The 11,663-nt window shown below is 37.7% G+C and overlaps 7 protein-coding genes across 7 annotated transcripts; 4 read left to right on the plus strand and 3 right to left on the minus strand.

The window, feature by feature from the left end:
- Positions 1–41: 41 nt before the first annotated feature.
- On the plus strand, positions 42–1,324 carry SJAG_04969 (20S proteasome component beta 5). Its single transcript, XM_002176000.2, has one exon. The coding sequence runs from the start codon at positions 195–197 to the stop codon at positions 1,017–1,019; it is 825 nt and encodes a 274-aa protein (XP_002176036.2). The 5' UTR covers positions 42–194; the 3' UTR covers positions 1,020–1,324.
- SJAG_04968 (protein phosphatase regulatory subunit Sds22) lies at positions 1,262–2,708 on the plus strand. The gene is made up of 2 exons (XM_002175999.2): positions 1,262–1,670; positions 1,724–2,708. The coding sequence occupies exons 1-2, from the start codon at positions 1,530–1,532 to the stop codon at positions 2,600–2,602; spliced, it is 1,020 nt and encodes a 339-aa protein (XP_002176035.2). The 5' UTR covers positions 1,262–1,529; the 3' UTR covers positions 2,603–2,708.
- Positions 2,614–4,220, minus strand: SJAG_04967 (hypothetical protein). Its single transcript, XM_002175998.2, has one exon. The coding sequence runs from the start codon at positions 4,079–4,081 to the stop codon at positions 2,888–2,890; it is 1,194 nt and encodes a 397-aa protein (XP_002176034.1). The 5' UTR covers positions 4,082–4,220; the 3' UTR covers positions 2,614–2,887.
- Positions 2,855–7,290, plus strand: SJAG_04966 (zinc finger protein). The gene has a single exon (XM_002175997.2). It carries the CDS (start codon positions 4,535–4,537, stop codon positions 7,220–7,222), a length of 2,688 nt encoding a protein of 895 aa, XP_002176033.1. The 5' UTR covers positions 2,855–4,534; the 3' UTR covers positions 7,223–7,290.
- SJAG_04965 (inner membrane protein) lies at positions 7,211–8,462 on the minus strand. Its single transcript, XM_002175996.2, has one exon. It carries the CDS (start codon positions 8,404–8,406, stop codon positions 7,408–7,410), a length of 999 nt encoding a protein of 332 aa, XP_002176032.1. The 5' UTR covers positions 8,407–8,462; the 3' UTR covers positions 7,211–7,407.
- On the plus strand, positions 7,225–9,682 carry SJAG_04964 (phosphoric monoester hydrolase). The gene is made up of 4 exons (XM_002175995.2): positions 7,225–8,574; positions 8,615–8,653; positions 8,794–8,866; positions 8,920–9,682. The coding sequence occupies exons 1-4, from the start codon at positions 8,529–8,531 to the stop codon at positions 9,479–9,481; spliced, it is 720 nt and encodes a 239-aa protein (XP_002176031.1). The 5' UTR covers positions 7,225–8,528; the 3' UTR covers positions 9,482–9,682.
- On the minus strand, positions 9,592–11,657 carry SJAG_04963 (WD repeat protein). Its single transcript, XM_002175994.2, has 5 exons — positions 11,153–11,657; positions 11,032–11,105; positions 10,872–10,978; positions 10,043–10,818; positions 9,592–10,001 (listed from the first exon to the last, which is right to left on the minus strand). Exons 1-5 carry the CDS (start codon positions 11,194–11,196, stop codon positions 9,989–9,991), a joined length of 1,014 nt encoding a protein of 337 aa, XP_002176030.1. The 5' UTR covers positions 11,197–11,657; the 3' UTR covers positions 9,592–9,988.
- Positions 11,658–11,663: the final 6 nt, after the last annotated feature.

An 11,663-nucleotide genomic window follows, 5' to 3' on the forward strand; every position in this document is an offset into this window, starting at 1 on the left:
AATGAAATAAGATAATTTGGCGTAATAATGAAATTGGCAGGGTTCCACACAGAAATTGTACGATTATTTCCATCACATTTGTTTTGAGTTTTGGAACCTAATCATATATATAATACACAGGTTTGAAAACAACTGCTTTTCTTTTTTTCATACACGTACACAAGGGACGCGACGAAACCTTCACCAACTTCAAAATGCAATCCATCTTGTCAAAATACACAGAAATTCGGCCACAAGTGGACTCTTCGTCAGAAGATAATCATGAGCATTTTAAAAATCAATTTGATGTGATGCCTATTGAAGGAGCTTCGCTTTACTTGCGAAACCTTACTGATGGATCTCAAAGTAAACATTGTCGCATTAATATGAACCACGGTACTACGACATTGGCGTTCCGTTATAAGCATGGAATCGTTGTATGTGTTGATTCACGTGCTTCAGCGGGTCCTTTGGTCGCTTCCCAAACAGTGAAAAAGGTTATTGAGATCAATCCTTATCTCTTGGGTACTATGGCAGGTGGTGCTGCTGATTGTCAATTCTGGGAAACGGTTCTAGGTATGGAATGTCGTTTGCATCAGCTCCGCAATCATGAGCTTATTTCTGTTTCTTCTGCTAGCAAAATTCTATCAAACATTGTTTATTCTTACAAGGGCTATGGTCTCAGCATGGGTACTATGCTTGCTGGCACTGGAAAGGGCGGTACTGCCCTCTTCTATATTGACAGTGATGGTACTCGACTTGAAGGCGACCTCTTTTCTGTAGGTTCCGGTTCAACATTTGCCTATGGTGTTCTGGATGCTGGATACCGTTGGGATCTTTCCAAGGAAGAAGCTCTTTATTTGGGAAAACGTTCTATCCTTGCTGCTACTCATCGTGATGCTTACTCTGGTGGTACCATTAATTTGTATCATATTGACGAAGAAGGTTGGAAGTTCCATGGTAACTTCGACGTTGATGAGCTTATTTGGGAGACGAAAGCGAAGGAAGGGTCTTTTGCTCACATTCCTACCCGTGAGTAGAATTTTATTTCAGCTTTAACATGTATTGATTGTTGAATCATGAAAAATTAGTCCTTGCTTGTGTCAGACCCGTCTTTTCAAACGAGACACTTTGTCTACTATTGGCAAAGTATGTTTGACTAATGTAATCGTTTTCGTCAACGAGCTTAGATTAACGATACTTTGTTAAGATGTCATTCTTTAGGGCTTAATGAAGGAATGGACTATACGAAAACTGCATACTGTAGAAAATGAAATGCGTCTATGATTTATAACAGTAGAAAACTTTTTGTTGTTTAAGCCCTAACAATTTACATATTAAGGAATAACGAATTTTGTCAGTCGCGAATATAAGCGCTTTTTGTTCGTTAGTCACCTTGACCACAGCAATTTCGGAGATTCTTCACGATATCTTTGTAAAACATACAAACAGTGAGCTGTGTTTCTTTATTAACTTTAGTCTTTTAACGACTGCTTATTTTTGGCTACTTACCGTATTTTCTACGATCAATTAAAACAATTATTATCGCAATGAGTGATACTTCTACGGATAACGAAGAAAATGCTAAACAATTACAACAGCAGACACAAAAAACTATAATCGATGACCCAAATGTTGAACAAATTGAAGCTGATGAAGATTTACTTTCAGAGTTGCCGAATGATATTGATGTTCGTGCGTTTAGACTATCCAGAACATGTTCTCGTATTAACGTATTATAAAGGCTATAGACTTGATCAATGCAAGAGTTTCGAGCATGGGAAATCTTGGACTGCAGAGATTTACCAATTTAGAGAATTTATGCCTTCGCCAAAATCGAATTCATAAAATTGAATGTGTTCCGACAAGCTTGAAAGAATTGGATCTTTACGACAATCTTATTACAAAAATTGAAGGTTTGGAACAGAGCACAGATCTGATTAATTTGGATCTGTCATTCAATAATATCAAGAAAATTAAGAATGTTGATCATCTAAAGAATTTGGAAAATTTGTACTTTGTACAGAACCGCATTCGAAAGATTGAGAATTTAGAGGGCCTAAGTAAACTAACTAACCTTGAACTTGGTGGAAACAAAATCCGTGTTATCGAGAACTTGGATACTCTTAAGAATTTAAAGGAATTATGGTTAGGAAAGAACAAGATTACTGTACTACAGAACTTGGAAAATCTCACAAACTTGCGACTTCTTTCAATTCAATCCAATCGTATACTGCGTTTTGAAAATTTATCTGGTTTGGCTAATTGTTTGGAAGAACTTTATATTTCGTACAATGGTCTGACATCTCTGGAAGGAATTGAAGTGCTTACAAACTTGCGAACTCTTGACGTTTCAAATAACCGTATTGAACATCTTACCCATCTGAAGGGCTTAAAGCATCTTGAAGAATTGTGGGCAAGCAACAACCAGATCTCTTCATTTGCAGAAGTCGAAGAGCAACTCGGTGATAAAGAAGAGCTGAACACCGTGTACTTTGAAGGAAATCCGTTACAGACATCCAATCGCGCTGCGTATGTCAACAAAGTTCGACTTTGTTTACCCCAAATTCGCCAACTAGATGCTACCTTTTTGTCCGCTCAAACTACTTTTGCGAAACCTTAAGATCTTTGATTGGTCACATACCGAACGTTTACTTTGCATTTTTGCTCCTAAAAAATGCAATAATAGTTTATGATGATTTATCTGAATAAAATAATTTACAAAAGAGCGTTTAACGTTTTGGGTTGAATATGTAGGAATGATGATGTATTTAGTTTTGGCGATAAAACATCATACTTTAGCTCTTATGCTAAATAATGACAATATAAATAACAGTAATGCATTTTGCATGTGGATCGTATAATAATCATATATAAAAATTGTACTCAGTAGTGTACACTCGGTTGATCAAGTTTTAGAATACATAAACTCATCTAAAACCTTGAGAACATCCGCAGTTCTCCGAAGATTATAGGGAACTGATGTCTTTGACAAAGGCTTTGAACCCATCGAAATTGACAATTTGTTTGTAAGTAAAGCATTTTTTTTACAGCGAGAACACAATTTCCAGTAAATTTGTGCAAGTCGCAATCTGCAAGAGATAGAGTCGTTTGATTTACATGCATCCAGCATATATTTATACACAATTAAACCTCTTTGCCAATATTTGTGCTTGATACAATCGTAAAGGAAAAGTTCACAAATCCGAAAATCAAAATAATGTCGCCGATGTGCTACTGCATAAAGTATTGAAATAAGACACTTGTTGTCGTTTCTAATAGCGACTTTGAGAACAGATGCATAAAACTGACTAGCATACGGTTCAGTCAATTGGGGGTAATTATGTTTGAAGAAAATCATTAAGGCATCCCATCGCTGTTGATTAACGTAAAGCTCGGTAACTAAAGAAACTGTTTCATCATTAACGGGCACCTCAGCAAGTCTCATAGCTTGCCATACGATGTCAACGGCAAAATAAAACCGTCGAGACAAAAAACGCGCAAGTAAAAAGTTATAATGAGAGACAGAATTCGGCAAAAAGTTGGTTTTAAGTGCACCTGATAGGTTTGAAAGCCAGCTTCCAACGTCCTCAGATTGAAGCATTCGGTCCAATTCGCCTAAGGAAAGCAATGCTTTTGGACATTTGCATGACAGTATGTTCATATCCTGTAAAGTCAAGAGAAGCGGAGCCCGTAGATGTCGAATAGTTGTTAAGGCCTTACGTTTCAAAACATACTCTCTCCGAAAGTAATATTTTTGCTCAACACTCTTTGCATCATGATAGTGCTGTGCAAGAGATAAAAGATCATTTTGAACCGAACATAAAAGCTTTGCTAACTTTTCAAAATTTCGAGAAAGCTGTAGAGAGACATATTTTTCAGTTCGGTAAACATAAGGACCACTTCTCGTTGAAAAGTATCTCTTATAGACGATATCCTGACTGAACAGTTTATGGTGATTGTAACTCAGTACATGCGAAATATTGTAGATAAAAAAAGAAATTAGTGATACGGCGTCATGTTTCGCTTGTGTTACTCCTCGAATTAAGCGTATAGAGGAATGAACGTTTTTAAATACACAGTCTGAATTGATGGAAAGCATAAGCAAAGAAACGTTAAAACACGTTCTGTGGCTGTAAAAATGTCATGTACTGACTTATTAAAGCCTGCAAACTCATGGATTATTCAAGCTGAGAAAATGTTGTTGTTTGTTATTTTATGTTGATTACAACTACGTAAGGAGAAAGGTTTTGTATGTTAAGGGAATCAAAAATATCATGTTTAAAGAACAAATTCGTACTGTTTATGAAACTTTTACATACTATTAATTCATTAAACGAGACCAGACTTAGCTTCAGAGCTCATATAGTCGTTGGACCATCGATGGGCACTTGCTCTTCCCCAAACACACCGTCATCATCACAAACATAACTGAACACATTGATTAATAAGCAGTCTCTGCCGTTTAATTAAAGAAGGTCAGCTATTGTAATTGAACTGTGAGAAATATTTCTTACGTTTGCCCAAAGAATGATCAATTGACAATCCCTACGTGATGACCCTTCATGTTAGCAATTGGAAAAGACTGTCTCTCTATCATAAACGAGATCGAACACGTTGTTTTAATAGATCATTTACTTGCGTCTCAAGTCGGGAATCTTACATTGTTGCCGGTTATAGCGATGGAAGTATCCATATCTTGAAAGATACGTTTGAAAACTTTCAAACTCTCGAACTTCCATTGAAAGTTACCGTTCAGCAAATTATATGGTTATCGGCAGACTCTTTTGTGACGCTTTCAAGTGTTCCAGACCACGACTCTGAAAGCAATGTGATTATATATTGTTATAAGCTTATACGGGAACCGGCAACTGATAGTTCCAGAGATGAATTTGTTCTTGTGAATGAACATATAATCGCTGTGAGGGAACCACCGTATCCAATTACAGCATTTGATTTGAGTTTGGATGCGAGGACGTTAATCTGTGGTTTTGCAAGCGGACTCGTTATCTCCATAAAAGGCGATTTCTTGCGAGATCGCTCTTTACGTTTGTCTGTTCTCCATCAACTTAAAGAACCCGTTACTAATGTGAAATTTGACATACAAGAACCGAATCTGCTCTATGTTGCTACAACCGGTAAACTTATTACAATTAGTGGAAAGGTTGTTAGTGTGTTAGATCATCTTGGCGTTGCCATGAACTGCATGGACAAGTTTAATACACCATTGACGCGGGACTCTGTCAGTTATTCTCTCGTTTGTGCACGCTCTGAGACAGTCAGCTTTATTCGTGCGAACACGCTAGATTCTTTCTTATTGTTTTATGGGGAGAAACACTATGCTTGTGTCAATGGCGATATCCTTGCAATCGTCTTCACGCCTTCTGCCAAAAGTAATTCTAAAGGAACTGTTGTTCCTGGCATAGGCTATGACAAAAAGAGTGAAACGCTCTGTAGAATTATGCTTCTAGACATCAAGCAGCAGTTAATTGTTTGGGAAGACATTGTCCCTACACATGTGGCACATGTACTTTCTCGTGGATCAAAGACATTTATTCTTACAGTGGATGGCTACGTGCAAGAACTTGAAGCACTCAGTCTACAGAAGGAGCTCAAACTATTAACAAAGCGCAGCATGTTTGATATTGCTTTGGAATTGGCAGAGCAGCATCGCATTCCCCTTGAGGAACGACGCAAACTGGTGCTACAATATGCGGACTATCTTTTTCGTCAAGGGAGTTTCTCTGAAGCTGTTAAATATTATATTTCCGAAATTCAATCTTGTCGTGCAACGGAAATATGCCGAAAATTCCTCGAGGTTAATGAGATTGGCAATCTTGTTCGATTTTTAGAAGCTCTTAATTTTCATTTACTTGCAAGTCAGGACCATTTGATGCTTCTTCTTTCAAGTTACATCAAGTTAAAAAGATACTCCTCTATTGAACATCTTCTTGACAAAGGCGGATTTAATATAATGTCGGCTTATGACATTTGTTATAAGTCTGGACTATATGAACAAGCATTACGTCTTGCCAAAGCGAACGGGCTACATGAACGGGTGATTGACTTGCTTGTTGAAGAAGGAAAATATTTAATGGCCATCGAGTATCTCAAACAGATGGAGCCGGACGTTTTAGAAAGTTTACTCCTCATTTCTGGTCATAGTCTTATTTCAAATTTACCGAAAGAGACAACAGAATTATTCATTTCATATTATACAGGCACTTATTATCCGATTCGTAAAGAACAAAAAGACACAAACCTCAAGCAAACCAAGTCCGCACCTTACTTCTTATCCTTAATGCCTTACTCCAATCCATTGGTTAGTCTTGATGGTGTAATCCCCGAACAAAGTACCCATGAAGACGGTGTTACCAAAACTCCTGAAAGTGCAAAGACATCGCTTGCTGAACTTCCAAATCCGCAAAACTGTTTTCATATATTCGTTCAGCACATTGATTGTTTCATTGTTTTCTTAGAATCCCTGTTAACAAAAACGAACACAGAGCATCAGACTTTTATAGCGACTTCCTTGTTTGAAGCGTACGTCCGAAAATCCCGCAATGACATTTCCGCTGAAGGTGCTATCTATGAAAAGAAAGCAAATGCGTTGTTGTCTGAAAGTGAAGTGCATTTAGATTTAAATCGTGTATTTCTCATTTCACAGATCCTGGATTTTGACGAAGGCGTACGGTATGTTCAAGGAAAAACTGGTCAGATGCTTGATATGTTTCGTTCATATTGCCAAAAAAATGATGTGAATCGAGCATTAGCGATGTTACGAACACACGGGAATGAAGTTCAAGAACTTTACACTATAATGCTGAATTATTTCTGTACTGATGGCAATGTTGATGGGTGGGAAAAGGAGTTCCAGAAGGTGCTTCAATTTGTCATTACAAACAGATTAGTATCAACTCCTCAGCTCGTAGACATACTAAGTCGTTCATCTTCTTTGACTTTTGGTGATATAAAACAAGCACTACGGAACATGCTTCGTTTCTTTGAAAGTGCCATCGGAGCAAATGGACGCCAAATAGAGGGGAAAAACCGCCGCATTCATGCTATCTCGGAACAACTTCAGATTTTGAAAAGTAGTGCTTTTGTCGTACAAGAGACTGTTTGTTCTGCCTGTGGATCTGAACTGGAGCCACCTGTAGTTCATTTTCGCTGTCACCATTCCTATCACATGCGTTGCATTGAGGACGAGTGTCCTCACTGCAAATGGTCCTCGCAGCTCTAACAAAATGTTATACCAATTGCGCCCTTCTACCCCGCTTTGCATTTCCTAGCAATAGGATATTATAGACAATTATAAAAAAAAGTTCTAAAATCCGCAAATTCTCGTCTCAGTGAAGAATGTAATTGAATCGATTTAGCTTTATACGTTTCATTATTCTATAACTTTACCAAAATGATAGGGAAAGATTAAGAAGACTTATTCTGAAGTAACAAAAACAGCAAACTGGTTAAAGCACTTCCTAAAAGTGCACATTCTGCAGTGTATGTACTGAACTGTTTTTGACTAAATACCAGCGGATCTGGAGAAAATATATAGTTAAAAACTTGATGAATGGTATTCAAAAAAGTTGACCAAGAAGTGAATGATATGCGGGGACATTCGCCAACAAACTCCGTAAATGTGTTGTAAGACGAAACACTAACGTCTTTATTTTTCTTCTCGGAGGGCTCGTCAATATGAGGCAAGGTTTTCACTGTTGAATCAGGAGCCGAATGCTGAGTTGTATTCATCATGCTTTCCAGCTTTTTCATTTGTAGAGACTGCGTTTCATATTGACTTTTGTTTTCTTTATCAATGTATACCATCGCTTGATGTAGCCAACGTCTCCGTTTTTTTGGCTCTAAAATTAATTGTACAACGACAAACAAAATTAAGTTAATGCCCATGAGACCCCAAGTTCCCCATGTACTTGCTCTTCGAATTTTATCACTCCAGACTTGTTCTTCATGATAACGCGTCAGAATTGCTTGAACAAGTGAGTCTTGTGCCTCGTCTACTTGCTCTTCTGCTTGCTCCATTTTTTTCTGTGAATCGGATTCCAATGTCTTATTAGAATGGTCATTTCGGTATAAAGCCGTAAACCTCTCTAAATCTGTCGGACTCCAAGAGCTTTGCCTTTGTAACAGTTCATTTACCTCTCGTTGGCTATTCGACCGTTTTTGAACAGCATCCAAATAGGCCTTTCGGGCCTGCAATGCAAGACTCCGTTTGTCTTTAAGTAATCTTTCATGTGTTGTTATTGCAACTTTTAGCTGCTCAATTTTAGAATATCCGGTTAAATTATTCACATGTTGACTGCATGAATTCAGAACCTGTGTAAATTTTAAATTTCGAAATTGAAGTGGCCGTAAATGAATTACACGATTCCGTACGGTTTGGATAACTGTTTGTAATCGAGGCCACATGACTAGTTATTTATACGGGAATGTACAAGGCATGTAGTTTGCAGTATCACAGCGTTACTTCTTCAGTCACTCAGCTTCACCTATAACAGCGGAAAAATCACCGTAACTCGTACTAAGAAAAAATGACTACTAACAAACAGCAACTGATTGTATTCAGTGACTTTGACGGTACGAGTATTCAAACAGACATCTTGAAATTAACCTTTAGGTACTATTACCGTTCAGGATTCCAATGACTATTTGACGGGTACGATTTAAAATACAGTCCTTTTAGTGGATACAGTATCATCTTTGAAATTGTCCACTTTTCTGGCTTTTTCGCCCATGGTTATTTACGCGGAGTCTATAATTGGGCAAATGTTACTTCTCTTCAATACTAACCATTAGACAATCATGGTTTTGGCTATGACAAGCGTATGGTCTTGCACAAACAAATTCTAAACGGAACACTTTCTTTCCGGTATATACTTACTAAATATGAACCGAGTTTTAATTACTAACATTTTGCATCAGTGATGGCTTTAAGCAAATGTTAGACAGCTCAAAGCTCACTTATGAGGAGTGCTTGGACGTTTTAAAAAAGAATATAGCTATTGATCCACACTTTTCTGAGTTTTACAAGTGGTGCTTGGACAATGGTATTCGTTTGGTCATTTTATCTAGTGGAATGGAACCCTTCATTCGTGCCCTTTTCGCTGTGTACTTGGGTGAAGATGAGGCAAAGAAGATTGAAATTGTGTCGAACGGAATAGATGTGAAGCCCGATGGTAAATGGAGCATCGTTTACCATGACAATAGTCACTTTGGACATGATAAAAGTCTTACTATAAGACCATATGCAGAGCTTTCTGAAGATGAGCGCCCTTTGATGGTTTATTGTGGAGATGGCACTTCTGATTTGAGTGCTGCTAAGGAAACACAGTTACTGTTTGCTAAGAAAGGACGTGATTTGATTACTTACTGCAAGAGGGAGAATGTTCCCTATGTTGAGTTTGAAACGTTTGCTGATATCCATGATTGTGTAAAACAAATTCTCGCTGATCCTTCCAAGCTCAAGACTTTAGCCGAACATTAAATTCGGTCAGCTATGGCTATTGACAAAGGTGCCTTCAACTTTTTGGAAACATGATCACTTGTGACACATCACCAGTGATGTACAGTATAGCCCTGGATTTTGTTCAATAAATTTGGATACATTCAATTTGACAACTGTGCCTCTTGCTTGGCGAATAGCGTAATAGTGATTTTATTACAATATTTTGTAACCAAAAGTAAATTTTTCAACATTTTCATTTAATTATGCTGATTTAGAGCAGTGGCATCCGGTATGCAAGACAATTTTACATGGGTTACTTTACATAAATCTCTTAAGGTGCTTTTCCTATAACCACGAGTCGTCATCGAACCATCTCTTACCGTAGCATTTCGTCGTGCAGCAGCATCAATATTATTAATTCATCAACATAAAATCATAACAAAAAGTCACCTTGTAATGGGGGACTTAATCATAATGCAAAGTTTTTACCAAAAGAACCCAATCAAAGCGCTGTTGATAACATACATAATCTAAGATATAAAAATCTTAAGCTTGAAAACTAAAAACAATGTTAGTAACGAAGACAGAAGGCAAACTTACGAGAATTGGTGTATCAAAGGGCAAGAGCCTCCGCTACTGTAATTAACACTGAAACAATAGTAATGACCTGAAAGCGAAGCAATATGAATCTGAGAACTTGGACCATAAAAATAAATACTTCCTGCAAAAGTAGTTTCAGGGATTCTTGCAGTAGCAAAATCTCGCTGAGCTTCTGATATACGAGCCAGTCGAGATGAGAGACTTTTTGACCATGAGTTTGATGTCGAATGCACTTTCGGAACTTCAGCATTTAAGCCATGTTTTCCTGAAGTTTCAGGCAAACGGTATATATGAACAGTTCCATTTTCAGATACGCTCGCTAAAAAAGCCAAGTCAGGATGAAAGGCGAGAGCATTCACGGAAGCATGTTTGTAACCTCTTCGCAGTAAACATATCAAATTTCCTTCTGGTACTGTAAAGACCTTAATCACTGTACCCTTTTTTGAAGATGTGGCTATCAACTTCCCATTTGGATGAAGGGCTATACAAGAAACCTCAGTAGAATGTGCCTTTATAAGCGCAACAACATCAGCATCTTCCATATTTACTATGTCACAGTTTCCAGCATTGACTTTGTTTGGAAATGCCATATATCGCCGATCAACTGTAACCGCCGTAGGCAGGCAAGTTGATGTTTGTAAAATATTAAGCAAATGCAAATCATTCAAAGAATACAGGAAAAGTTGCTTATCCAATAAAACAACTAATCTGTCACTCGTCAATCGAACATGGAAAATCGAACTAGGAAAATACAGTTCAGCTATAATCGAATCCGTCTTTTTCACGACTGTTAGTACAGGAACGAACACATAAAAAAATAGAAACAAACCTTTACGTCTACTAAACGAAGCATTCTTGGTGATTTAGGGACTAGTTGGACAAGTGCTATGAGGGAAGTTGCATGAAGCATTTCAACGATTTGAACAGGATCCGTCTCTTCATGATAATAAGTCAGTAGATGTATCGCAGTTTTCCCCACAAGAACCTACCTTTAGAATAACACAGTGCAAAAGGATGACTTTTATAGATCCGGAACCCTTGTTCCGAGCCAACAGCAAGAAAACTGTAACAATTTAGTTTTAGTAATTCTTTCACACAAGGAAAACATACGTGTAATCCTGATTCCATGAGCAGCTCAATATATCGTTTGGCATGAGGAGTATAAAACTTTACTGAAGTAAGGTTGGATGCCGAAAAAGCATAGCACGCTTCTCGAATTTGATAATGTTTCTTCTAATAGGACAGTTTACACAAGACCAAAGTCCAAAATGAGAAACTGTAACCTGAAATAAAAAGCCTTAAACGGAAAACAAAAGAAGAAAAGCAAGGTGAACCGTAAACAATGGTTAAATTGTTAAACAAAACTCCAAAAATAGTTGCTATCACATGAATGGATGTTGGTCCTATATTTTATCGAGTATTCGCCGCTCGATCAAAAGTTGGCCACAAAACCGCAGACGAATGCTTTACTTTAAGATACTAGTGAGCAGAATGCTAATCTGCCTAAATTGACGGGAAACTGCGATACAATTGCGGTTTGTGTGTTAAACGGCGACCAGCTCCTTATTGAAGCTGAAACTGCGCGCTCCAGGGCTTCACTTTTGTTGTGTGGCACTAATAG

Source organism: Schizosaccharomyces japonicus, assembly GCF_000149845.2.
Source record: "Schizosaccharomyces japonicus yFS275 unplaced genomic scaffold supercont5.2, whole genome shotgun sequence".
Taxonomy (NCBI): domain Eukaryota; kingdom Fungi; phylum Ascomycota; class Schizosaccharomycetes; order Schizosaccharomycetales; family Schizosaccharomycetaceae; genus Schizosaccharomyces; species Schizosaccharomyces japonicus.

Excerpts from the sequence above, each read along its gene's own strand:
- SJAG_04965 (XM_002175996.2), bottom strand. The coding sequence starts at position 8,406 with ATGTGGCCTCGATTACAAACAGTTATCCAAACCGTACGGAATCGTGTA.
- SJAG_04968 (XM_002175999.2), top strand. The coding sequence starts at position 1,530 with ATGAGTGATACTTCTACGGATAACGAAGAAAATGCTAAACAATTACAA. Across the intron at positions 1,671-1,723 it reads AGTTGCCGAATGATATTGAT|GCTATAGACTTGATCAATGC; the intron begins GTTCGTGCGTTT and ends CGTATTATAAAG.
- SJAG_04964 (XM_002175995.2), top strand. The coding sequence starts at position 8,529 with ATGACTACTAACAAACAGCAACTGATTGTATTCAGTGACTTTGACG. Across the intron at positions 8,575-8,614 it reads TGTATTCAGTGACTTTGACG|GTACTATTACCGTTCAGGAT; the intron begins GTACGAGTATTC and ends ATTAACCTTTAG. Across the intron at positions 8,654-8,793 it reads TTCCAATGACTATTTGACGG|ACAATCATGGTTTTGGCTAT; the intron begins GTACGATTTAAA and ends ACTAACCATTAG.
- SJAG_04966 (XM_002175997.2), top strand. The coding sequence starts at position 4,535 with ATGACCCTTCATGTTAGCAATTGGAAAAGACTGTCTCTCTATCATAAA.
- SJAG_04967 (XM_002175998.2), bottom strand. The coding sequence starts at position 4,081 with ATGCTTTCCATCAATTCAGACTGTGTATTTAAAAACGTTCATTCCTCT.
- SJAG_04963 (XM_002175994.2), bottom strand. The coding sequence starts at position 11,196 with ATGCCAAACGATATATTGAGCTGCTCATGGAATCAGGATTACAC. Across the intron at positions 10,979-11,031 it reads TGCACTGTGTTATTCTAAAG|AGACGGATCCTGTTCAAATC; the intron begins GTAGGTTCTTGT and ends ATTATCATGAAG. Across the intron at positions 10,819-10,871 it reads TTCGTTTAGTAGACGTAAAG|ACGGATTCGATTATAGCTGA; the intron begins GTTTGTTTCTAT and ends GTCGTGAAAAAG.
- SJAG_04969 (XM_002176000.2), top strand. The coding sequence starts at position 195 with ATGCAATCCATCTTGTCAAAATACACAGAAATTCGGCCACAAGTGGAC.